General features: G+C 44.0%; 1 protein-coding gene across 1 annotated transcript; it reads right to left on the bottom strand.

The window, feature by feature from the left end:
• Positions 1 to 692: 692 nt before the first annotated feature.
• Positions 693 to 25,873, bottom strand: OLFML1 (olfactomedin like 1). Its single transcript, XM_047070232.1, is given in 5 exon segments — positions 693 to 1,483; positions 9,134 to 9,198; positions 9,200 to 9,296; positions 23,356 to 23,644; positions 25,748 to 25,873. Coding segments are annotated over 5 exon segments (1,368 nt in total).
• Between the last annotated feature and the right edge of the window lie 1,741 nt (positions 25,874 to 27,614).

The raw sequence follows: 27,614 nt of genomic DNA, 5'->3' as shown, positions 1-27,614 counted from the left end.
AAAGACTATTTTCTAGCCCTATTTTCATTTTGTGGCTGTGTTACTTTGGCTCACCTCAACTTTTCTCATCTCTAAGCTGGCAATTATAAAGACTTCTGTATGTCTCAGAAGAAGACATGGGATGGGGATTAAATGACGTACATAGGTGCAAACACTTTGTAACCAGCAAGTGGTATTCACATGTGAATGGTTTTGCTTCACTATTTTATCTACTTAGCTTGGTGGCGGGGCAGAACTAGGGGAAGTGGAGATTCAACATCAGGAAAAGATTGTACTTTAGTGGGGCACTGACGGAAGAATATCGACAGGTATTTATGAAAGAGGAAAGAGCTTCAGGAAAGGCCAGGAAGGAAGCCAGGAGTACTAGGCAGTGGCCTTCATTTCTAATTGCTGGCTGAGGGGAGCAAAGAAAAGGATGGACGTAAGCTGGATCAGAATGTGGAAGGCCTAGAGAGCCCGGAGGTTTGGACGGGTGATGGAAGTAGAAAATGTCTGAATGACAGACTCTCATCTAAGGTCTTGGAAAACACCTCAGGCCATAACATCCGGGGAAGGATGCATATGCAAGCCTGCTTCTACACCCTATGCCTGTCTGTGATCAGAGGGACATGATAGTATAAAGGGGCTGTGGCCTCAATGTCCTGGAGAGCAGTGTCCACAGCCACAGTGCCTTTCCTCCTTGCTGTAACGCATTACTCCAGAGGTTGCTTTCTCTTTGTCTGGAGTTTGTAAATGATCTGGTTTCCATCATTCCAGGCATAGAGCTGCTTATCTCTGGGGTTGTAATGGATCACGGAATGACTTCTCGGCCTCCTGGGGAAGAACAGTTTGGGCAGATCCTCCTCACCGATAGTGCCCAGCGGATCATAGACACAGGTGACACGATGGGGGCCATGGCCACCAGAACTATAGACCACATAGAGAACCCCACACAAAAGGAATGCGGCTTCGGCATCCTGGCTTCTGCATGGGGTGTCCCATGAGTGTTCCACTCCCAGTGTGCCAGGTTCAATTTTTGTGAGAACCAAATGGCCAGAGATGCCTGGCCCTGCGTGGATGGCCCAGAGCCCATGCTCATCCACAGCCAGGTCAATGTATGTTGACGGGGAGTGCTGGTAGACCAGCGCTCGGCCTGCCCCTCCAGGGAGCAGCATTCGATCTTCCACAGTCCTCTTCTGCAGATTATATTTGATTATCTCATTGAGAGTCCCTTGGTTGTGAAAAAACAGAAAACCTTTGTGGATCACTTGGCCTGTTCCCTGCCAGGAATGCGTTAGGATGAGCTTCCGTGGGGCTGGCTTGGTGCTATCCTCCATGAATGCCCGCATGTTTGCAAATTCCCACAGAGTTTTGTTTCTGGATCCGATTAGGAAATAAACCTTTTGGGAACTGCTGGCAGCATCTTTCATCCAAGAGCCATGTGTATCCATAGTCTTCTTCACTATTTTCAGAGACTTTATGCCCATCAACATGTTGTCACAGCCTGGCAAAACAGGAGAAAAAGGAGAGAGACTTTGTAAACATGACAGGTCTGCTTTTCTCACAGATTTCTTTTTTTTCCCTGCTTATTGTTGCATAGTCTACACACGATGTTACATTAGTTTCACGTGTACAACATTATGATTCAACTTGTCTATATGTTATGCTTGCTTACAGCAAGTGTAGCCGCCATCTGTCACCATACAACCCTATGACAATACCATTGACTATATTCCCTATGCTGTCTATGCCTTTTATCTTCATGACATTAATTTCTTTTTTTTTAAATTTTTTTATTCTTTATTTATTTTGAGAGACAGACAGAGCATGAGTGGGGGAAGAACAGAAAGAGACACAGAATCCGAAGCAGGCTCCAAACTCTGAGCTGTCAGCACAGAGGCTGATGTGGGGCTTAAACTCACAAACCATGAGATCATGACCTGAGCTGAAGTCAGACGCTTAATGGACTGAGCCACCCAGGCGCCCCATGATGCCTGGTCATTAATTTCTTAACCGGATGCCTGTACCTCCCACTCCCCTTCACCCATTTTGCCCTCTCCCCCCGCACCCCAAATACTAGTTTGTTCTCTGTATTTATGGGTCTGTTTCTGCTTTTTTTATTTTTAAGATTTCATATATAAATGAAATCATATGGTATTTGTTTTTCTCTGATTTATTTCACTTAGCATAATACCTTCTAGGTCCATCCATGTTGTCCCAAATGGCAATATTCCTTTCTTTCTTATGGCAGAATAATATTTCATTGTCTATATACCGTATCTTCTTTATCCACTTCTCTGTTGGTGGACACTTAAGTGCTTCTGTGTTTTGGCAATTGTAAATAATGATGCAGTAAACACAGGGATGCACATATCTTTTCAAATTTAGTGCATTTTGGTATTTTTGGGTAAAAACCCAGTAGTGGAATTACTGGATTATATGGTATCTCTATTTTGAGGAACCTCCCTACTGTTTTCCAGTGGCTACAACAATTTACATTCCCACTAATAGCACACGAGGGTTCCTTTTGACTCCACATCCTTGTAATTTGTCTTTTTTGATACTAGCCATTCTGACAGATGTAAGGTGGTAGCTCTTTGTGGGTTTGATTTACATTTCCCTGATGATTAGTGATGTTGAGCATCTTTTCATGTGTCTGTTCTCACTGATTGCTTTTTTTCCCCTTCAGTGTCTAGAATAAAGTTATCACACATAAATCAATCACAATTTATAGTATGGTTCAAAGAATCAAAGAATTAAATGAATAAATGGGTCTCTGTTAAGGGAGTTGCTGTCGAATTATAAGAGTCCACATTTTATTCAAGTCAGGATATAAACAGCTATTTGCTGGGTCAGAGACCCTGTTCACTTTCTTGGGGTTGACACAGTGAGAATCACTTAGGTGTGAAGCCACCTAGTTCAATTCCATTTGCAAAGATCTTACTGGGTATCTACTGTGTACTTAGCTTACAAATCTCCCAGAACCATGTTAACTAAGTATTGAGAATAAAAAATATATATAATATCAATCTTAAACCTTGAAGAGATCACCTTCTAGTGAAGGATTCTGGCCCTTAATACTACTAGAACTTTATAAGAACTCTATTCATCCATCCACTTATTTATATGAATGCACGCATTTGGTCAGTCAGCAGACAATGGATACCTCCAAAAGACAAGTTACTGAGATAGGTGTTATGGGGTACAATACACTGAGGTACAGTGATAAATCAAGAATGGTTCTTGCTTAATAGGCACCTAACTACAATATGAAGTTTAAAGTGAATTTTTTACAAAAGGACAGAGAATGGTGCTGTCATTTAAGGAAGGGGATAATGTGTATTTGAATTGACCCTTTAAGGATGCCATTCAGAGATGGTTGGGAATAACATTCTTTACAGTTAACAAAACCACATTTGGGAAAGTCCTTCAGGATCAGTGTTAGGAAAGTAGTGCAGGGTTTAACCCAGTATAAACTACATACTTGCTCTTGCCCCAAACTAGATGCATAAAACAAAATCGATTGAAACCAGCTCTGTGCCTGGAACACTGAGGGTGGGGCTAAAGAATATAGATTTTATTGTATAGGCAGGTGAAGAGCTACTGAAGTTTTTGAGCAAGAGTGAATCCTGGTCAAGATTAATTAAGCTGGCAGTTGTGTGTATGATGGATACATGGGAGGGAAACCAAAATCAGGGAAACCAATTAGGAGAGTATTTCTATAATCCAAACAGGATCATAAGGGTCTAAAATAGGTGGAGGAAGATGAAGTTAAAAAAAAAAGGTGGGGTTACATTTTTCCAGCTTTTCTACTTTCCTTCGTGCAAAAACCCTCCCTTCTTGGGGTGCCTGGGTGACTCAGTCGGTTAAGCGTTGGACTCTTGATTTCGACTCAGGTCATGATCTTACAGTTTCTGGGATCAAGTGCAGAGCCTGCTTGGTATCCTCTCTCTCCCACTCTGGGCAACAACCCCCACCCCCGCAATAAATAAATAAACTTAAAAAAAAAAAAAAAACCTTCCTTCTTTGTATCTCATGCTATCAACTCCTTCTAGTCTAAATCACTGAGAGCTCTCCAGGACACTACCCATATGCATTAGGAACCTGAGCACTTCCAACCTCTTCAGCTCCACAGCACCTTGCTTTCAACCTACTTTAGCAACCCTCCATGTCCATACTCTGGATCCCCACCCCCCCCCCCATCCCCTGGAACTGTTCCCTATGAGAAATGTAAAATTCTACTATCCTACCCTCTGCAACAACACTTTGCCTTTCCATTTCTCACCTCTTTGCTCTTACCCCCTTTGCTCTTCCATTTCCCTGGGCCCTGGAGTCCCTTGACCTCTGCTTTCTCCCAGGCTGTCAGCCTCCTTTTCTATCCAACCTGGACCACTGTAATACCTCTCTCACTAGCATGCTTACCCCCCTAGTTATTCCACAATATGCACTCTACAAAAATCCGTGGCCCAGTGAATCCAAACCTCTGGCTGTGTCCCAGAGAGTTGCGTGTGGTGGAGAAGATCTCCCAAAGGTGCCCCTGCACATACGGCATCTCCATCCTCAGCTGGGCCCTAAGTACATACTGCTCTTTCCATGGTTAGTCCCCTATCTTCCACATAGCAGGTATCTTAAATCCCACCCCCATATACTCACACTCTACCCCATTAGTCTCTTCACCAACAGCAGATTAATTCCTTTGCAAAAATAAATACCACCGGACATGAAGTGCCTCCACCTCTGTCCCTTGCTTATAAACTTCTCTTAAGTTGTTCCTACCCTTGCTATGCTCCCACACATCTTAGAAGAGGCCACATCATTCCTCCTGTGCAAGACTAATTCTTTCACTTGTGCTCTGATCTCACTCTTTCCTGGCTTCTTCTTGATTCCCTCAATGAATTGCCTCCTTTCTGTTATCTTTAATTTCTCCTTCATGGCTAGTTCCTTAGCTTGTAAACACTTTGCCTATATTAAAAAACAATTCTCCCTCAGGCATCATTTTCTAGTTACTTCACTCTTTCTGTCATTTTACATAGTTTCTGTTCCAGAACAGTTTGTTCTCTGGATCTACTTCTTCACCTCCCATCTTTCACTTCAAAATAACTCTGCAGAAATCACCCTCCATAATGTCACTGGGGACCTCCAAACCGAAAACTCAGACCTTTACGTTCATATCTTACTTGATCTTCCCACAGAATGATGGTATTGATTAATTCCTTCTTCTTGAAGATTTCTTTGCCCTTGATCTTTGTGTCACTACAGTCTCTGTGTGTGCCTCCTACTTGCTTCTTCTCTGCTTATGGCAGTGACAGTATCTGTGTTCACCAAATGCCATTTCATTTTCCTCTTCCCTACTTCTATATTCTCAGCTTTCTTTGTAGTTAGGCTGCATCCACTGACCCGTGTTCTGTCCAAAGAGATGTGGACAGAAGTGGTGTGAGCCATTTCGACCTGGCCCTTAAATATGCTATCTTCCAGATGACCTTCATGTTTTGGAATTCTCATGGTGTCCAAGCTAAAGAGGGATATGGGCCAAGATGAAATTAGTTCCACTGGTCATTTCAGGACCCATTAGGACTGAGTCATCAGCTCTAATGATGAACTTGTTGGGACTGCACCATTAGACAGTCTACAGAGTTACAGAGATAGAGAGTGGTGGCTTACTAGAAGCATGAGGAATCCTGCAGGTATCCCTCAAACCCTGCTGAGGTCTGTATCATGGGTGGGACAGGAGCTGTATGGGCCTCTCTCCTTGACTCCTGGAGCATTTTGTAGTGGAATTACAGGTGTATAACAATCTTTCTGGGACAACTGAGCTCTCTGGGGGTTTCCCTCAAGTCTTTGCAAAGGCTTTGGTATAAGAAGCTGGATGGGCTCATGGGTTGTCATTTTCTTCTTAATAAATGTTTGGGTTCTGCAGGACAACTGGGGACTATCTAGAGTCAGAGGACAGAAACAGGGTGAAGGAAGAGAAACTAGACACAAAGAAGAGAGGTGCATACCCAGAGAAGTCCCAGAGATTCTGAGGTAAGCAAGCATTTCAGCAAACTGCTTGTTCTGCCAGCTGTTTGGCCAGCCATCTTACCACAGTTCCTTAATCAATTCACCATCCACTATTATTATACCTTCTCTTCCCTCCTCAAGCCTTCTTCATACCCTCCTTACTTTCATATGAAGATCTTGCCTCTTATTTCACTTTCTAATGTGCCCCATTTCTCTCTTGCACTTTATAATAAAACTCCTCAAAGGAGGAACTTCCTCACCTCCAATTATGCCCTAAGCCATTCTAATCAGACTTCAGGCTCTCACTGATCTAAACTTCCCTGCCTATGCCACAGAATCAGTTCTTCTCAAGGTCACCAACAACCTCCATGTTGCCAAATCCAAGGGTCAATTCTCAGTTTTCATCTTAACCAACTTCTCAGCAAAATTTGATTACTTGATTGCTACCTCCCCTTGAAACTCTTTTGTGTGGATTCTGGAACACCCTTCCTCTTGTTTGTCTTCCCATCTTTCTAGATTTTTTTTTTCTTGCATCCATTGTTGGTTTCTTTTCCTCTCCCACCCATAAGTGCTTTGTCCTCATACCCCTTCTGTCTGTAATCACTTTCTGAACCACCTCATTCTATCTCATGGCTCTGCATACCATTTCAATTCTAATTAATGATAAATTCTGAAGTTGTCTCTGGAATGACATCCTATCAGGATGTCTACTAAGTCCCAAACCCACTTATCCAACTGCCTGCTCAGTAGCCCTACTTGGCTATCTTCAAACTTAACCTGTTCAACATAGAACCCTTGCTTTTATATCCCAAACTCTTTTTCTCCCTACTCTTCCCATTTTAAGCAAAAACCATCAACAAAGTTTCTTATCTATAAGTAATTTTTTTTTCCGAAGGGGAGAAGGGGCAGAGGGAGAAGGAGAGAAAATCCTAAGAGGATTCTTGTGCCCAGCATGGAGAATTCTCCACGTTTGGCTCCGAGCCTGATGTGAGGCTCCATCTCACAATTGTGAGATCATGACCTGAGCTGATATCAAGAGTTGGGGGACTCCTGATGGCTCAGTTGGTTAAGTGGCCAATTTCGGCTCAGGTCATGATCTCACGGTCTGTGGGTTTGAGCCCCGCATCAGGTTCTGTGCTGACAGCTCAGAGCCTGGAGTCTGCTTTGAATTCTGTGTCTCCCTCTTTCTCTCTCTCTGCCCTTCCCCAGCTCATGGCCTGTCTGTCTGTCTGTCTGTCTCTCTCTCTCTCAAAAATGGGTAAACATTAAAAAAAAATTTTTTTTGTTAACAAAATTTTTTTAAAAAAGTCATAAGCTTAACCAAGCCACTGAGCCACCCAGACTCCCCTAGAAGTCATTCTTAACTCCTTTCTCTCCATCTTCCCACCACCACCAAGTTCTGATAGTAAAACTAATCTTTAAATTATGTTATACTTAAATTAAAATGCTCAAGGGGCGCCTGGGTGGCTCAGTCAGTTGAGCCTCTGACTTCAGCTCAGGTCATAATCTCATGGTTTGTGAGTTCGAGCCCCACGTTAGACGCTGTGCTGACAGCTCTGACCCTGGAGCCTGCTTCAGATTCGGTGCCTCCCTCTCTCTCTGCCCCTCCCCTGCTCACGCTCTGTCTCTCTCTCTCTCTCTGTCTCTCTGTGTCTGTCTCAAAAATAAATATTAAAAACAATTTTTTTAATGCTCAAATATATTTCTTTCCTCCTCTTCCCACCATTCATCCCTGTACTCCTTGAATTCTTCCCTCTTGCCTAGACCACTACAGTGGTCTCTAATTTGTCTCTCTGATTTTACTCTGGCTTACCTATGATATGCTCTCCACAAAGCAATAGAAGTAATCTTTTTAAAAACATAAATTATGTGGCTGACCTGCTAAACCCATTCTCCTATCATTCTTGGAATAAAATCCTAACCTCTTACCTACATGATATGGCAGCTGTATCCTCCACTCTCCGCCCCGGCTCACTGTGTTGTGATTACACTGGCTTTCTTGCTATTCCAGGAGCATGTCAAGTTTGTCTCTGCCTCATGGCTTTTGTACTTGTGATTCTTTCTGCCTTGGGTACTCTTTTCCTTGATCTTCCCACAGTCTGCTCCTCTCATCCTTCAAGTCTTTGTTTCAATATCATCTCCCTAAGGGGCTTCCTGTGACTACTGCATCTAAATTTAAAATGACCTACTACAACATCTTTCTTATTTCCTTGAGATCACTTGTCATATTCTGTAATTATGTCATCTGTTTTATTTATTAGCTTATTGACCTTCTCCCCCACTAGACTATAAGCTCCACAAAAGTAGGGCTTTTGTCTTGTTTACTTTTGTACCGCCACTGCCTAACTCAGTGCTTTGTGGGTTCAATAAATATCTATTGCATTAATGAGGGAAGTAGATTCATTCAAACAGATGTTTTTCTAGGGCCTACATAGTACTGTGCATCTGGAGTTCTGACCACAGGCCTGTCTTAAGTAAATAATAATTTGTAAAGTACTTTAAAGCTTTTAAGATACTTTCAAATCCATTATTTCATTTGAAAATCTGACACAAGGTTCTTATCAAGGAGCATATGGCAGGAGTGGGCGTGGGGAGCAACTCTAGCTGGGGAGAGCAGAGCCTCAGCAGGTCAGTCCTTTCCAAGGTCAGGTCATCAGTGGCTGCTCCCAGATGCCCAGAGGCCTTGCCTGGTCCCTACCCTGGCCAGGGACAGACTTTGGGACAAGCTATAGAAATCTCTTAGCCATCAGTTGCCACCATATCCCCCTGTTGACATGCTTTGCCAGCCCGAGGGATTGTTTCCCCTTGCCTCTGGGTCTACTTCAGCCTGGTTACAGTCATCACCCCTCGTCTGTGAGGGATAGGTTCTAAGACCCCAGGGGATGCCTATATATCTATATCTGTATCTATATCTATATCTATATCTATATCTATATCTATCTATATCATCTATATCTATATACACATACTATGTTTTTCCCTATACATTATACATGGACACTTGTGATAAAGTTTAATTTATAAATTAGGCACTGTAGAGATTAACAACAATTATAATAGAACAATTATAACAATATACTGTAATAAATGTTATGTGAATGTGGTTCTCTCTCTCTCTCTCTCTCTCAAAAGTATCGTACTGTACTGTACTCACACTTCTTAGGATGATGTGCGATGATAAAATGCCCATGTGATGAGATAAAGTGAGGTGAATGACAGGCACTGGGACACAGCGTTAAGGCTACTACTGACCTTCTGACGTTCGTCAGAAGGAGGATCATCTGCTTCTGAAGTGCAGTTGACAGCAGTCACTGAAACTGTGGAAAGCAAAACCACAGATAAGGGGGGATTAATGTACAGGAAGCATTCCCCCTGGGGAAGGCAGAGAAGGCTGCTCCAGCTACTTTAAACCTTAGGCGCTGCAGGACTGCTAACAGAAGGCCCCTCACCAGGCTGAGCCTGGGAGGCGGGGCATGGGCGGGGCGGGGCGGGGCGGGGCGGGGGGGGGGGGTGGGTAGGGGCAGCTCCAGGCTGTGGCTGGAAGAGGGAGGAGGGGGCTGTTCTGTTTATCAGGGCCCCATCTCTGCCAGGTGAAGTGTACCTTTTCTCAGCTTCCCAAGCGGAGTCTGTCTCCTGCGGATGCTTTGCTCTTCTCACACTCTCTGGTGATCACGAAGGGTGAATGAATGAATGAATGAATGGGGGTTTAAGTTTACAACTGCTCATAAATGTCTTTAATGGGGAAGAGGAGGGGTCCATGGGCCACCAGAGAAGCTCAGAAACTGTTTCTGATTGGAGAACAAGCACAAAGCCTTGAGAAGTTAATAAATATGTACAAATACACATAATGTGCTTGGTATGGTGATAACTTTATTTACATCAACTTGTCTAGTTCTTACAATAAGCCTAAGTGATAAATATTTCAAACTCCATTTTCTAAAGGAAAAGAAAGGCTTGGATAAGTTACTTAGAAGGTCACATGGCTATAGGTCCTCCTAACTTAATGTGCACCAGGAGGCAGAGCTAACCAGGAACCCTCCAGCCAGCCCCAGGGCAGGCCCCTCCCTACAGGAGGACAGTCAGCAGGCTTACAGCCCAGCTACAGAGGGGGACTATGGCTAAGAACAAGGCACATTCAATGTCTCATGAGTGAGAAAATGTTCATTTAATATACAGCAGAAACTAATTCAACCATTCTTCTTTCTCCTTCTATTCCTCCTTTCTCATGCAGAATCCTTAGAGAAATAGCAAAACAAGAAGAGTGTTGATAGATGGTTTTGATTAGGCAGAGACAGTTGTGAGAGTGCAGAAACACACAACTGCCCCTTGTGATCCTCCGATCCTTCCTTTGTAGAGGGAACCCAGCACTGGGAGTCAGAGACCTGAATGCTCTGAACCCCATCTCTGGTTCTCCATGTGTCTCCCTGAAAGTCCTTTGGTCAATCCGCCCTTACCTATCCTAGCCTTAAAATGAGGAGTTCAGCCTGGAGTTTCTTCAGGGCAGATAGTCTATGATTTTTATAAATTCCTCTTCTTTTTGGAATTTGGAGAAAATATAGTGTTTGAGTAAAAGGGTAAGTTAGAAGTCCCTTCAGTGCTTTTCTTCAGAGAGAGATAATTAGCAGGAGAAAAGAGCTGAGGAAGAAATACATTTAAAAGCTTTGAGCTCAACAAAGATGCAAATTATTTAACAGAGACAATGACAATGAAGGATCCAACTGCAAATCAGAGAATGCAAATCTATGGTTTTCCCTCAAGCACAATTGGAGACAGGCAATTAGGACAGAGTGTGGCCCAAGGCCTCACAGTGATTTCATATACAAATAACACTCTTTGAATTTTTAAAATACTTTTTCCCTTATTTAATGGCAATACTCTCCAGACCTGGTGAGACTTGTTCCTCTATAGGGAGTGATGCAACTCCCCTGTGGTTATGTTTTAGAAACATGGTCTGGATGTTGGTGGAGAATGGACTGGGGGTAGGGGTGGGAAACAGGGGGCACAGGGAAACAGGTAGAGAGTCTGTAGGTATAATCCAGATCAGAGATATCCAAATAATGATGGACATGGCAAAATGAGTAAGGATTTGGGAAAACCTTAGGAAAATAGGGGTCAGGTCTTAGCAACTTGGTAGATGGAGGGAGCCCTCAAGGCTAAGGGCGATGGAATGCACAGGAGAGCAACAGAGAAGGGAACCCAGGTTTGCTTGGGGAAAACAGGGATGAATTCATTAAAAAAAAAAAAAAAGAGAGAGAGAGAGAACGCCAGGGGCACCTGGGTGGCTCAGTCGCTTGAGTGTCTGACTTTGGCTCAGGTTATGATCCTACTTCTTGTGGGTTGAAGCCCTGCACTGGGCTCTGTGCTGACAGCTCAGAGCCTGGAGCCTGCTTCAGATTCTGCATGTCTCTCTCTCTCTCTCTCTCTCTCTCTCTCTCTGCTGCTCCCCCACTCGCATTCTGTCTCTCTCAAAAACAAATAAACATTTAAAAAAATAATAAAAAATAAAAAAGAGAACTCCTATAAAACCATGAGTATTTTGACTGCTTCTTGAAATTCTGTGCTATGAAACTTGACTTTTTAAGCACCTGGATTGTATTCAGGTTAATAAACATTAGTCAATACCTATCGGGTGACAGTACAACGTCAGGCTCTTGGATGACAAAGATGGAAGCTCTCAAATGAGCAGTTAATTAGGAAAGCTTCGAGCCAGTCAGTACAATGAAATTGTCAGCATGGACTTAATTTCTTCTAGAAATTAGGGCTGTTTCATGCTTTCTGCTACAGAATAAGTTTCAGATATCTCTGCACGGCACTCAAGGTCCTTCATCTGACCACCTCTTGGCACTTCCCCACCACACTGGGCTGGTCACCGGTCACCAACTTGCCATGACCTCTTACAAGTCTTAGACTTCACCCATATTTTTCCTTAGCTTTCCATATTTTGCCTTCACTCACTTGGGATACATCTACTGGTCCTTCAAAACCAAATTCTCTGGCTCCTACAGGGCAATCTGTTGCTCCTCCTTGTGCGTCCCAAGCACTCTGTGCAGGTGCCTCCCAGAGCAGTTCTGGTGCAGAAGTGGATTTGCTTACTCACTCTGTTTCCTAGCAAGCACTTTACACAGGGGCTGTGTCTTATTTGTTTTTATCCATAGCTCCTGGGACCCACTACATATATCCTGTCTATTTAATCTCTTACTGCTTATTGTCCAAAAACTCAGGAATCAATTTGATTCAGAGAATGCAGTATTAGTCAGTGTCCAAACTTACTATCCCAACTCATGGTATGCCAGCTTAGAAATCAGATTTGAATGGCAAGAGGTATGGGCAGACATGAGCAGGTGCTATTTCACACTCTTGAGTGCCTGGGTAGATCGATGGCAGGAAAGAGGGAAGGCTGGCTTGTGGGAAATGGTACTTAGTGAGTGAGCCACAGTAGGATTTGGCTTTGCACGACTGTGAATCCAGGGCTTTAAAAGAGCCTGGCATACAGCATATGTTGGTTTTGGTGAGTCCTACAGAAGTCTGTAGTAAATCTATATTAGAGGTTTTTCTAGGTTCCGAGACTAACTTCAAACTATTCCATGGTACCCAGTGTCGTACCCTGACAGCCTCCCTTTATTGGTGATTAGCAGCAGCTTGTGAGAAAGAAAACAGACTTGATACATGGCTGGTAGCCTGCATGGCTCTGTTCTCCAGATCAAGTTGAGAACTTCACAGGAGCGGATGGAAGCCTGCAAGATGTGTGAATGCGAGTGTGAGTCTGGCCTGCTTCCACTGTGGGGTCCCTCTCGCTGGAATCCAACACAGCCAGACTCCTTCAGATGCTTCCTTTTGGAATTGGCCAGCTCTCATAACCTCCACACCTTAGCTGATTTTCTTCCATGGTATTTATTATCTTCTATCTGACATGCTTTAAATGTGTCCATTAACATATTTATCGTTTGACTCCCCTCAATAGAATGTAAACCCCACAAGGGCAAGGCTTTGTCTAATCTGTTGTTTTTACTGTTGTATGTCTGTCCTAAAAGAGCCATCTGGCACACACTATAATTTTTCTATTTTAATTATGAATACAGTAAGTGTCAACAGATATAAATTACATCAAGAAAAATTCTTTGGGGTCCTGAATAACTTTTTAGAAGTGTAAAAGGTTCCTGAAACTGAAAGTTTGAGAATGCTGTCCTAGCGGGTCCAGGCTGGTCAACATGCATGGGAAGTGAGGCATTGAAGTGAGCAGTCTCTGAGGAATTTCCGATCAAACAGCTCCATTTTGAACCAATTTTCTGACTGTTGCAACATTTAAGCATTCCAAGGTTATAATTATGAACATTTTTGTTTTTGTGTATTGTTCATTTAAAAAATGAGCTGGTTCTTGTGGGTTTTTCTTGCATAGTGTTTTTTTCTTTATTTTCTTCCTGTAACATTCTTACCAAACTAAAAAAGATGGAAATGTTCTTAGTTTCTAGGTGTGGTACTGCCATTCTCCCATTTGTTTGGTTGGAAAACAGAGTCATTTTGACATTGTACCACAGATTCTTCCTGTGAGATAAGTGTCACTTCATCCTGTTCTCATCCTTCCTGTCTCAAAGTCTAGGACTTGCTCTCCTGAACTTGAACTTTGCAGCAGCCTCAAAATCATCAGTCACACTAATGCGCAATTTACTGCTTCCATATAGAAATTGGCATACGTAGAAACTGATCTTGATTATTGCCTCTTTCCAGGAGCATCAGGACCTTTGGGCTTTTGCCTTATGAGATGTTGTTGGAGGTTCTAGTGGAAGTGTGGGCTCTAGAGCCAGGCTTGGAACTTGCTTTGGCCCAAAGAATTCAATACAAGGGACCAGACCTTTAGTAGGCTTGTGCCTCCTTCCTCAGAGGTCTGCCTCTATCATGGGAACAAGCCCGCCCAGGTTCACTTCCTGAAAGATCAGGGACCATGTGGAGGAGACCCAAACCATCCCAGCTGAGGCCCTCCTCAACCAGCCATCCCCTGGGCAATGTGCCACTGAAGAACCCACCCAAGAGCAGCCAAGCCTGGCCCAGACCAACAGAACTGCCCTGCTGTCCTATAGACTCCTAAGAAATAATCAATGATTATTGTTTTAACACACTAAGTTATAAAGTGGTTTGTTTTGCAGCATTCTTGTGGCAACAGAGAATTGACATGGGTGGGGGTGGGGGGATGGAGAGCAGAAATGGAGGCTGAGATGAATCTAGTGTGTCTAGGGCAGGGGAACATGCTCCTAGCCAGAGCGTGGGAGGAAGATGGGGCTGCGTGAAACACTCAGCACCATTGTTTCGTCATCTAAAAAGAAGTCATAGGGGCGCCTGGGTGGCGCAGTCGGTTAAGCGTCCGACTTCAGCCAGGTCACGATCTCGCAGTCTGTGAGTTCGAGCCCCGCGTCGGGCTCTGGGCTGATGGCTCAGAGCCTGGAGCCTGTTTCCGATTCTGTGTCTCCCTCTCTCTCTGCCCCTCCCCCGTTCATGCTCTGTCTCTCTCTGTCCCAAAAATAAATAAACGTTGAAAAAAAAAATTTAAAAAAAAAAATAAAAAAAAATAAACAAAAAAGAAGTCATAATTGTATCTCCCTGGCACGGGTGTGGTGGGTTTTGGGCAACATAACAGACAAAGGGCTTAATACAATCTTTGGCAATTAGTTGCCTCCACTCTCTAATAAACTATTCCCCAAGGTCAGAAAATATTGATTTCTACTCTGTTCCAGGCACTGTGATAGACTTGGAAAGCACAGTATGAATAATGTAGGGGTGCATGAACTATATTTTGCTTTCCGAATAGCACATCAGACACAGCATAGAGCATTGAGAGGATGCGAACAGGCAGTAGTGACATAAGATGAGGCTGAGAAACATTCAAAGTTCATGTGTTCAGCTGTTAGCATGTTATCTACCTTTTTACAATAAAGGTAAATACAGTAAATATAGTCTATATGATATTCATAGTTTTTATTTAATCAGAAGATGCCACTTTCATGGAGAATAACAAAAGAGTTAAAGAAAGCTAGGTCGGGGTCAGGTTGTAAAGGGCTTTCTTTTTTTTAAATTTTTTTTCAATGTTTATTTATTTTTGAGAGACAGAGAGAGAGATGGAGTGTGAGTAGGGGAGGGACAGAGAGAGAGGGAGACACAGAATCCAAAGCAGGCTCCAGGCTCTGAGCTGTCAGCACGGAGCCTGACGCGGGGCTCGAACCCAGAACCGTGAGATCATGACCTGAGCCAAAGTCAGACGTTTAACCAACTGAGCCACCCAGGAGCTCCAGAGGGCTTTCTTTATATTATGTTATGGGGTTTGCTTTAACCCATAGGTTGTGGTTACCATCAAAGTTGATAAAGCAATGATGCAGTAAATCTGGCAATATAACCCTGGTGGCAACATAGGACAGAGCCCTGGAACGGGGAGAGGCTGGCAGCAGGAAGCTTGGTCAGCAGGCTCCTGCAGTAATCAGGACCAGAGATGATGAGAGAAAAGTGCAGATGGAAAAAATAAATTTGAGGGATGTTCAGAAGGAAATATGTACTGGATAGGGTGACTGGTCAGATGAGGGCCAAAGAGATGCTTCTGAGATTTCTAGCACAGGAAAAGTGTGTGTGGAACTCTTCTGCTAACTCATGGGGGGACAGAGATGAGTGTTTTAATTTTAAATGTAAATGGGGGCACCTGGCTCAGTCAGTTAAGCGTCAGACTCTTGATTTCAGCTCAGGTCATGATCTGGCGGTTTGTGAGTTCGAGTCCTGCACCCAGCTCTGCGCTGACAGTGAGGAGCTTGAGATTGAGATTGTCTCCCCCTCTCTCTGCCCCTTCCTGCTCCCCCCTCAAAAGTAAAAATAAGCAAATAAAAAATAAAAATTTAAAATCTAAAAATTTTAAACATAAAGTAAATGAAGGAAAGGCAAATAATTAAAAACCAAGGAAGTAGGGGAAAATTTTTGACCCTTCTTGGCCAGGGTTTAAAAGAATGATTTAAAGTAATCTGTTTGTGGGGTGCCTGGGTGGCTCAGTCGGTTGAGTGTCCAACTTTGGCTCAGGTCATGATCTCACGGTTCGTGGGTTTGAGCCCCGCATCGGACTCTGTGCTGACAGTTCAGAGCCTGGAGCCTGCTTCAGATTCTGTCTCCCTTTCTCTCTACCCCTCCCTGGCTCGCATTCTGTCTCTGTCTTTCTCTCAAAAGTAAACATTTAAAAAAAAATTAATCTGTGAGTAAGAATCGTCATCAAACAGTGACCAAGGGGAGGGACGTGGTCTTCATATGTGTCCCACAACGAGATCACAAGAAGCTGGGCCTCCTGGGTGCAGGCACGGAGTCTCGGAACAGTGGGCTCCTACCTCGAGTGCTTCCGTGACAGGCTTGGAGATGGCCTGCCTGGTTCTCTTTTCTGTGTACACCCATCCTCCCCTACTGCCAGTCTGTTCCATGCACAGTGGCCAGAATGACCTTCCCCAACCTCTGTCTGAGCTCTGACACATCCCTGCTCACCACTCTTAAGCACAACAGCATGATGGGAGAGGTTAGAATGTGGAGGAGTCAGCCGCCTTGGTCTGAATCCCAGCTCTGGCATCAACTGGCTGTGAGACCTTGGGCAGATTGCTTATCCTCTCAGTGCCTTAATTTCCTCACGTACAAAACGGGGGATAACTATAATACATATACATAAGGGTGCCGTGAGAATTGGATGATATAACCCAGTAAGGTAAATTCTTAAAGATTATTCAGTTAATGAACACTCACTAAATATTAGCTACCATGAGTCACATTATTTTCATTTCTCATAGCTTGAAAGCGTCGGTTGGCTTAGCATGAAGCCCCTGCCCAGTTCTCTCATCTGCTCTCCACAACTTCTTCCTCCACCTGAGGTCTGAATGCCAAGCGCCATTAGGCCTCTGTGCTTCCGCAGGCTGTTCCATTTGCTTGAAGCAGCCTCTACTCTATTCTCCATTCAAATCGTTCTTTTCCATTATTAAAACTCGGCTTGAGGGTTACTTTCCAAATTCCACAGTCCCTCCCCGCCCATCTCCACAGCAACCCTGACCTTGCTAAATTACTCAATGCCTGCCCCTGTGCTTCTGGTGAGAGCAGTCATCACTCTGGCTGTTACCCCGGGTTTGTTTAGATGGCCTCCCCACTTGGCTGTAGCTTCCTGAGGACAAGGATGTTACCCTATTCAATGTCCCATCTCTGATGCCTGGCACCATGCCAACGGAGACCTGGAATTCACTAGACATTTGCTGAATGAGTGAGCAAATGAATGAGTTATAGAGAGAGTGAATGGGTGCTCACTCTACCTGGAGCCAAAAGCCATCAGCTGAAACAACTTTGGGACCATCTATTAGTATCCATAGTGATGGGACTGGAGGTATCTTCTTAGATTGCAGGACTTCCAGATGGATAAACAAAAGAAGTGCTGTGTATATAGGCCCTTCTGGACCCAGCATGGTGACCTATGGAACCCTGCCGGAGACGGCCCAGGATAAACATTATATACATCTCTAGTGTTGCTGGCCCTATATTACAGCAACTTCTGGGTAGAAATGTGCGTGTGCACACAAGTGCATGCGCACACTCTCTCTCTCTCTCTCTCTCTCTCTCTCTGTCCTGCACTTACACTTGTGTGTACACTCTCAATCCCCTCCTTTATAGTAAATACATTGCCACAAATTAGAGTTATACCTCTCTTAATGTTTTGTGCCCTGTGTCACAAACTAGTGGACCTTGGGAGTTGACTCACAGAGATGTTTTATTTGGCTGCCAGGCGTTTTTTTTTGTTTTTTTTTTTTTTGTTTTTTTTTTTTGTTTTGTTTTTAATGGCTTTGAATATAGGGCAGGCACATTTATAATACCTGAATGGATCCCACAGGCATTTAAATGTGCAGCAACAGATTTTCTTTTTGAAACATGATCTAACAAAAGATAGGAGTTATTTAATTCAGGAGAGAGAGGGTTACTTGAGGTCACCTACATGCGGCCTTCCAATAAAAGTTGCTGTGCTGAAACAGGAAATAAAATAAAATCCGCTATAATGGCTTGTTTTGACTGCCTTTAGAATTTTTCTTCACAAGCTATTTGTGAGTTAAAAAGAGGTTAATACTCTTATCCACACAAGAATGTAGCCTGCAGAATCTGCAAAAAACTGCTAGATAAATTCTCAATCTGGGTATCTGAGGCAATGTGCTTTGCCCTAAGTTGCCAAGTGCAATGCAAAATTTCTTTTTACTAATAACAGAGTGCCAAAGACTTCGAATGACTTTTAAATATAAGTTGGATTGTGTACAGCAACGTTCAGTCATTACATTCTAAATTCTGTGTGTGTACGTGTGTGTGTGTGTGTGTGTGAGAGAGAGAGAGAGAGAGAGAGAGAGAGAGAGAGAGATGGAGAGTGAAGGAGAGAGGAAGAGAGAAAGTGTGCATGTTGGAGTTAAGATTTAAGAATTTGACCTAACCCCAAAACATCCCTGGGATTGCTGCCCTCAGGTGAACAGCATTTGCGGATTGTCTCTAAATAAAGCCTAAAGACTTGAGAACAGCTCTATAGGAAATGGCTTCATTACAGAACAATTCTATCTTATTTATCATCCCCAGTATCTGACCCTTTCTGGTTGACTGAGAAATATTCCAGGAATAAATGCAAACCATTTTAGACTGATGTCAGAATTTTCTCGAAGTATCCTGAGACACAGGGTAGAATCTCCCAAAGAAGCTGCATCATTCTCTCCCTATGGGATTTCCAAAGAAACTCTCTCTCTCTCTTTTTTTTTTTTTTAAGAGAAGAAAGGGCGCAAGTGTGTGAGGGCAGAGAGAGAGAGAGAGAGGGAGGGGAGAGAGAGAGAATACCATGAGGGGCAGAGAGAGAGAGAGAGAGAAGTGGGGCTCACCCAATACGGGACTCGAATTCATAAACCATGATATCATGACCTGAGCCGAAGTCAAATGCTTAACAGACTGAGCCACCCAGGTGCCCCCTGAAGAAACTCTCTTTAGAAGACAGTGTATATGTATGAATGAAACCCTGTGATGTGACAAACCCTCCCTGGCCTGTAATCCCAAGGTGTTTCCCAACACACACAAGGGTGCTGACATGAATCTTAAGGATTTTAGTGGGAGCTCTGTGGCTGGCTCAGTCTCTTCTGGCCAAGGTTAGAAGACAGGAAGATCAGAGCCTTGTAGGAAGAAAGTCGATACATGTAATTAGTGACACCAGCAAGGCCTAGTGGACTAGAGCACCAGGTAGGCAGAGTTCTAAGATGGCCCCCAAGATTCCTTCCCCTGGTGGACGTACCCTGCGTAATCCCCTCCCCTTGGCTGTGTGTGACATCTGTGAATATGACAGGATAGCACCCATGATTTGGTTACATAACAAGACAAAGGTGGAGGGATTTTGCAGATATAATTAAGGTCCCAAGTCAGTTGATTCTGAGCTAACCCAAAAGAAGGTTATTATGGGTAGGCCTGGCTTATATCACATACAAATTCTTAAGAGGGACTAGGCTGAAGAGAAACACTCTCCTTCTGTCCTTGAAGAAGCAACAATGACATTGTGAACTGCTGATGTCAATGGGCAACACAAGCCGAGGCTTTCTTAGAGCCGTAAGAAAGCAAATTCTGTCAAAAACTTCAGCAAGCTTGGAAGAGGACCCTGAGCTCTGGGTGAGAATGTAGCCCAGCTAATACCTTGACCGTACCCTCCCGAGGCCTTGAACAAAGGGAGGTGAAACTGTGCCTAGACTCCTGATCCACAGATTCTCTGAGATAATAAATGTACCTTGTTTTAAGCTGCTAAATCTGCAGCAATTTGTTACTCAGCATTAGAAAACTAAGATAGATATAGTTACTAACAGAAATGGCAAAAAAAGAGGGGAACCTGGGTGTCTCAGTCGGTTAAGCATCTGAATTCTGCTCAGGTTATGATCTCGCAGTTCATTGAATTCGAGTTCCGCATGGGGCCCTATGCTGACAGCTCAGAGCCTGGAGCCTGCTTCGGATTCGGATTCTGTGTCTCCTTCTCTCTCTGCCCCTTCCCACCTTGCACTGTCTCTGTCTCTCTCAAAAATAAATAAATGTTAAAAAAAATTTTTTTAAACAAAAAAGAAATGGCAAAAAAAGGAAAAGTGGGGGATGGGCACAGAATACAAAACACAGAAAAGTCTATTCTTGAGCGGAGAAACTCTGAAAATAATACGTCAATACTAATCACACAACTGTGGTTGTTTACAGGTTGGTCTTCCCCTAAACTAAGCTCTGAGGGGACTCTGCCATCAGTATCTCCTCTATGGACAATTTTTACAGCCTCCTCCACGGGCCATGCTGATCTAGACTCTGTGAATACAGACAGGAAGATGTCTGTATGTTTATGGTCTGGTTGAGGAATAAATACACACACATATGTGTGGTTGAAAGTATTAATGCTCCCTTGGAGGATTTAATGAGCTGCACCAGGAGCACCAGAGGTCAATCTGCCTGGCAGAAGGGATTCACAGAGAATTCACAGCAATTTTGAGTCAAAAAGGGGGAATAAGAAAAACTATATATATAATATATATATTATAATATATAATATATATTTAATTGCAACTGCATGTGGGTAAAGTGTGAGAGAAGAAGCAGCCAGAAATGAACTTGAGTCATTTCGTAAAGGGCCTTTCTTATATAAAAGGCCAAGAGATTTGAATGGAAATTTTGGTGTTGATAGTTCTACACAGAGGAGTAATGTGATTAATTTTGTATTGTGGGGAGGTCTGTGTGACAGCAGATAGGAGGCAAGACCGGAGGCAAGAGGAGCAGTAAGAAAGGAAGCTCAGAGGACAGACATGTTCTGCTCATGCCTTTATCCCTACTGTGTAGCACAGGGCCCGTCCAGGGGTAGGGGTCAAAAGTGTGGAATATTAAACCAATGAATCATCAGTCAAGGGCTCCAGAGGGAACAGGCATGGAAGAAGCAATCTCTGAAAAGTTGAAAGTTTTCACTCACCATGGAAGAGGGAATATTTCAGGCCTCCAGTGTCTGAGGGATGAGGCAGATGATAAGGGTTCAAAGAGCAGCAAGTTCAGAATCAGGACCTCTGCTGGGCTCTAGCTGGAGAAGAAAGGGGCAACCCCAAGGACTGAGGGGCTTAGCCAGTCCAGGGACCAGGAGCAGCTCAGGGATCTAATCTAGCACCACCGTTCAGGATTGGGGTCCTGCCTGACCCCTGGCAGGAAAGCTCAGGCACATTAATAATACCCAATCCTCCTCATCAGCTTTTTAGGCAGTCTCTGTTCATCCTCTCCTAGATCATCCTTACCCTTTCCCTCCTTCTCTCACCCCATGTTTATCCCCAGTTGCTCCCTCTCAGAGGATGATTCATCTCAAGATAATGTCAAGGCCAAAAAGGATCAATTACTCATTCAACCAACTTGATCAACTGCTTCATATTATAGATAGGCACCCTTCTCTCTGCCTTCTGTTCTCCTTTCCATCAAAACCTAATAACTCCTCTGTCCATGCTGACAGTCTCTCCAACAATCCATTCATTTGTTCACTTAGTTATTCACTGACAAATATGTGTTGAACACAGACATTGTTCTAGGCACTGGGGCACAGCATTGTGCAGGATCATATAGAGCTAACATTCTAGATGCAGAGGCAGAAAATAAGCAGTGAGCAAATAAATGAACTAGAAGACTTCAGAGTTTTCTGAAAAAACAAATAGTAGAGTAATAGTGCTCCAAAATTCCTCCTGGGTTTCTTATCTCAACATGTTTGAGACCAGCCACCCAAAACCTAAGTCAAAGATCCGGAAAGTGTCCTGGACTCATCATTTTCAGGCATTTTTCACCTTTAATTATGAGTCCCCAAGCCATGTGGATTCCAACTCTCAATGGCTCTCAAATCCATCCGCCCTTCTCTATCTCAATGACACCTAATGCAGACACCATCACTTGTTGCCCCAATTGCTACAGTAGTCCCCCACTGGTCTCCTTTCTCTAGTCTTGCCCTCTTCCTTCATGTCATGTCCCTGATGAACATTGTTTAGTGGTTCTCTATCATTTTTCCAAATCAAGTTCAAACGCCTGAGCTTCACATGCAAGGTCTTTCATTGAACCCTACAATCTTGTATCTTGTTTTGCAAATGCATCTGCCCCATTGAGCTTCCCCTCAGCCATATCTGCAGACCTACATGCCAAAGTGTTCTATACTCTCATGCCTTCAGTACATTGTGCCCTCACCTCATGTACCCTTTGCTCATTTTTCTCTAATACTTTGTTTAAAACTCAGATCAAGGGGCACCTGGGTGGCTCAGTCGGTTAAGTGGCCAACTTTGGCTCAGGTCATGATCTTGCACTTTGTGAGTTTAGGCCCCAGGTTGGGCTCTGTGCTGACAGTTCAGAGCCTGGAGCCTACTTAGGATTCTGTGTCTCCTTCTCTCTCTGTCCCTCCCCTGCTTGTGATCTGTTTCTCTCTGTCTCTTAAAAATAAATAAACATTTAAAAAAAATTAAAAAAAACTCAGATCAAGTGTCACATCATTTAGGAAGACCTGTCTTATGATGACCCATGGAGTTCTTATCAGGATTACACTGAGAAGATATATGAAACCTTTAGCACAATGATGACACTCATCTTTTATCTTATTTCTCTGATGGAATTTCTCACATTTGGGACAGACACAATTAACATATAAATAAAGTTTTCCTATTTGCAGTGAAACCATATCAGAATACAGACTCTGAGCTGGGTGACTTGTCTCCCTCATTGTTTTAATAAAATGGACTCATGCACAGGAAATTTTCTTTCTCGCTTATGTTTTTCTTGCTTGATACTCGTTATTATAATTTGAGCTCCCAACCATTATTCTTAATGGCCTGGAAGGGATTTGAACAGGATCCCAAGATGGAAGACAAATCCCCTAGATATCACCATCCTGACAACACAGTAATGATTCACTGCAGTACTCAGTCCTGAGGGTTGACCAATGCCATTTACAATTTCAGACTATCTCTTGGCACATTTGCAGCCGCTGCCTACTCTCAAGGCACCGGGGGAATTTGCCAACCTTCTACCCTCCCTGGAAGGATCTGGTACCACACACCTCTTCCAAACCAAGGTCTATCTGGAGATGTGCTTCCCTAGCTGACCTCTGACACTGAAGCCCTGACCTTCTATGGGGGCTTTAAGAACTCTCTATGAAAGGAAAAGCTGCTTTCTGAGAAGGACTTTTTCCTTCAGACACCTGTTCCCTGGTAAGGTTTCCCTCCCAGAGCCTGCCCCTAAAACTGTACATCTGGTTCTTACTCTCATACCTGGCCAGACCCCTATCTGTGCCGAGTCTGTGTCTCTGAATGTGAGTCCCTACAAGGGCTGTAAAAGACATGGTTCTCTTACTTGCATTCAGCAGAGTCCGGATCTTTTTCTCTTCTTCGGCCTCTTGGATGAGCTTTTCTGCCAGGGTCTTGTCCTCTGATTCCAGGCATATGTCAGCTTCCCGCAGGTACTCCAGGTAGTCTATCTCGCGCTGGGCACGTTCGACTCTCAGGGCCAGGTTAGCCACTGCACTCCTATACTCACTGGTGGAGGTCTGACATCTTCCCAGCATAACGGATAGGTTTTTTGAGAACTCTTGGAAGTCGTGAATGTATGCCCTCGTTGCTTGGGTACATTTTTCCAGTCCTTGCTTCAGTCAGAAAATAAATTCTCAAATTATTGCTAGTTACTTAAATTGGTCAAGAATACAAATAGCTATCATTAGCAGAAAAATATTTTTAAAATACAAATAATCAGGGGTGTCTGGGTGGCTCAGTCAGTTAAGCGTCCAACCTTGGCTCAGGTCATGAGCTCACAGTTTGTGAGTTCAAGCCCCGTGTCGGGCTCTGTGCTGACAGCTCAGAGCCTGGAGCCTGCTTTGGATTCTGTCTCCCTCTCTCTCTGCCCCTCCCATGCTCATGCTGTGTCTCTCTCTGTCTCTCAATAATAAATACATGTTAAAAAAAATTTTAAAAATCCCTCAGGATGAGAACTGTATTACTTTGTAAGTGTCCACATTGGTCAACAGTGACTGCCACCTGGGATTTGACTTCCCCTCCAAGTCTTGACCAGGTTGGGAAGATCTATAGGAACCATATCCCCATCTTTTAAAAAATCCACATTCATAGCAATCAAAGTGTCTGCACTTTATACCCTTTTCTGCAGAAAAACTTTTCAGGTATTGAGGGAAACCTGCAGGAATCCCAGGGCAAGCTAGTGCTAAATGCAGGGGGCCCAGGGTTGAGCCTAATTCTGGCACTTTCAAGGAGGTACCCTGGGGAGGAGCTGTCTGAGGAAAGAGCAAGCAAGGCAAGCAGCAAGAGGCCATGGCCTGGGACCATCTTGTTCCCTGCCCCCAGCCTCAGCTGGTTGGCTGGACATTAGGAAATGCGTTCAGCCTGCTCTTTGGAATTATTTTACTTAACCAGATCATCAACTAATTTGGACTTTAAAAATATTCAAGAAGATATAGAAAATAAATATTGGAAACAAGAGTGTCTTTAGAAAAAAAGGTGTCTTTGGAAAAAGGTAAAGAATTTATCAAAATTTAACTTGTACAAAAGCAAGGCAATTGAGTATGAAATAATGGCAACGCCAGGGGTATGCCAAAGGCTAGGGCACAGGGTTACATTTGTCGCTGGGAGCCTGTCTGTGCTGCAAAAATGGTGGGTTTTACAAATTTTAGTGAAGTGGCAGCTGCAACCCATGGGGAAGGGGACCCCCAACACTTTCTCTCTAACACTGCTGAAAGCTACTCATTTCTTTTCTTTTTTTTTTTGAGAGAGAGAGAGAGGCAGAGCATGAGTGGGGGAGGGGCAGAGAGTGAGAGGGAGACACAGGATCCGAAGCAGGCTCCAGGCTCTGAGCTGTCAGCACAGAGGCCAATGTGGGGCTCGAACTCACAAACCATGAGATCATGACCTGAGCTGAAGTCAGCGCTCAACAGACTGAGCCACCCAGACACCCCTGAAATCTACTCATTTCTAAACCCGAGTGCAGTTTGGCAAAGGAGCTAAGATGTAGCCTTTTGATATAATACCATAACTTTTTACAGTGGCCTAATATTTTATCATAAAAAGACAAAAGGAAAACTAACATCTACTATCATCCTGATATAGTAAAATATGAATAAAAAGTGACCAAAATTTTTAAATTATTTTTTGTTTTTAATGTTTATTTATTTTTGAGAGAGAGACAGAGCATAAGCAGGGCAGGGGCAGAGAGAGAGGGAGACACAGAATCAGAAGCAGGCTCCAGGCTCTGAGCTGTCAGCACAGAACCTGATGCAGGGCTTGAACTCATGAACTGTGAGATCATGACCTGAGCTGAAGACTAACACTTAACCGACTGAGTCACCCAGGCACCCCAGAAGTGACCAAAATTTTTAATTTTCATATTTAAATAATGGAACTATTGAATAATAACAACATTTTGTAACATTTACCGCCATGCCAGGCAATGTTCAGAATAGCCATAGGAGATAAATTCTATTATCATCCCCACTTTACAGATGAGAAAAACTGTCAGATTAGACCACAAAGTGAAGCCTGCTCAAAGTTTGGGAGTGGTGCAGCCTGGGCTCTGGAGCCAGCTCTCTGAACCACTAGATGATAAAAAATCTCAAGTGTAATATTGGCAATGTATTTATGATATATGTGGGGAAAGTGCATCCCAGTAGAGAGGGAAACAGGGGTAAGATAACGTGACTTCCGGGAGGCATGTTCCCCGGATCAGGTGCACAGATGCCACCTACCTCCAAGACTTGAAAGCGCTGGTAGATGTAGTGCACCATGGCTGGGTCCTGGGCACACTGTGGAGGGAGCAGGAGAGCTGCAAGGAACAGAACCAGGAAAGCAGATGCTTGCTGAAGGGCCACCATTGTCCTGCAAATCACCCAGGGGTGGAATCTCCTGTGCTGTGATTCTCCAAGAAAACTCAAGGGTCCAGGTAGCAGTCTCCCACTTTCTAGCCACTGCTGTGAAAATCCTCCACAAACAGCCAGAGAGCAAAGCCTGCTTGTTATTCCACCAGATGCGTAATCTCACTTTGCAAGCCAGTGATCAAGTCCAGCTGTTGGCAAGCCGGCCCCTGGAGGCCTTGCAGGTCGATGTGGGGTAGAGAGTTCCTTGGGTCCATCTGTTATTATCACCCTTCACACACACTGATCCTCTCCAGGCTAGTGGCTGCACCCTCTTGCAGGCCTGGGTGAGTGTGCACTGGGGTGGGGGTAAGGGTGGGGAGGGCAGCCCTCCTCCTCTCCTTGGCTCCTTGCATTTTCTTCTGCTTTCCTCCTCCCTAGCGGATTCTGCAGTCCAATCACAGGCCTGACCCAACACAAACCAAACCACCCCCAACTTCTCAGAGTTGGAATTTCAGTTTAGTTTCTGGCAAAAATTCCCAGGATCCTTTTCCCAGAAGTCCTGTTGGGAGACCCCACCCCTCCTCCAGACTCTTTGCATTCCTGCAGCTCTTAAAGGCACAGCAAGGAAAAACGAAAGCTTGGAGACACCCCTGTCTCTGCACAGCCAGGGCACAGGGCTGACTGCCCCTTGGGGAGAGAGATACAATGAGCCACAGGCCTGGCTGCCCCAGGTAGCTGAAAAATCGGAGGATGGAGCTCAGAAGAATTTTATTAAGGGACACAACAACAGCTATCTGTACAGTGATGCTTCCAGAACCAAGCCTTCGGGACACTGAACTCCTCTGTAAGGAAGTCCTTGAGTTTTCTCAATCTCTAGAAGCAGAATCTCCTTCCTGAAGGTTCAGGTCAGCAATTCACAGGATGCAACTCCTGCAGGACCTGGTCCTGTTGAAGATACATCACATCCCAAGGGCAAAGTGGTAAATCCTTTTTTTTTTTTTTTTTCCTGTCCAGGCCTTTAATTATCTCAATCTCTCCTTCTATGGGTGGGTCCAGAATACCTATGGTTCTTTCTCAATCATCTACCAAAGTGGGAAGGGTTGAGGCATCTATGAGACATGGGAAGAACTCTGACCAGGAGTCAGAAGACCTGGGTTTGCATTTGGTCCCTGCAAGAGACACCAAAAGACAGGACTTTCCAGGGTGTACTTGCAAGTCCCTGCCCCCATTGGATAGATGTTCCTCTCTACCTGTCTTCCACTTGACCTTAGCCCCTAACTGTGCCTCACCACTAAAGTCTTAAACAATGGCTCCTCATCCCTAGGGCTAATTCCTCCTATTTCCAACAACCATCTTTAAACCATTCCCCAAATGAGGTGAACTTCTGCTGACCCCTCCTCTTAAATCCTCAGAAACAACACTGCCTGACTCAGCCTCTTTCTCCAAGTGGGAATGCTCTTTCAGAAACTTCTCATGCCCAGCATCTTGGAACCATCTCCTACATTGAAGAGGCTCTGGTTGATTCTATTCATGAATGCCTCAAGTCCTAACGCTGAGACTGTAAACTCAGATGGATAAGGCCCAGTGAGGTAAAACTCTGATTGTATCACAACTAATTCGTGGGGGGTGGGGGGGGTGGGCGGGAGCAGAGTTGTGAAAATCTTTTTCTTGGTTTTCTGTGGCATGTTTACATTATTTTCACAATGAAATATATATTCACTACCAATGAAGTCTCAGGAATTATGGAGAGTAGGTGAGA

This window comes from Lynx rufus, unplaced genomic scaffold, assembly GCF_022079265.1.
Source record: "Lynx rufus isolate CCGP_SWC_20201006 ecotype Redwood Valley unplaced genomic scaffold, mLynRuf1.p SCAF_9, whole genome shotgun sequence".
NCBI classification, from domain to species: domain Eukaryota; kingdom Metazoa; phylum Chordata; class Mammalia; order Carnivora; family Felidae; genus Lynx; species Lynx rufus.
The sequence above is the reverse complement of the archived record's forward strand: the minus strand, read 5'-3'. Positions and strand labels throughout refer to the sequence as shown.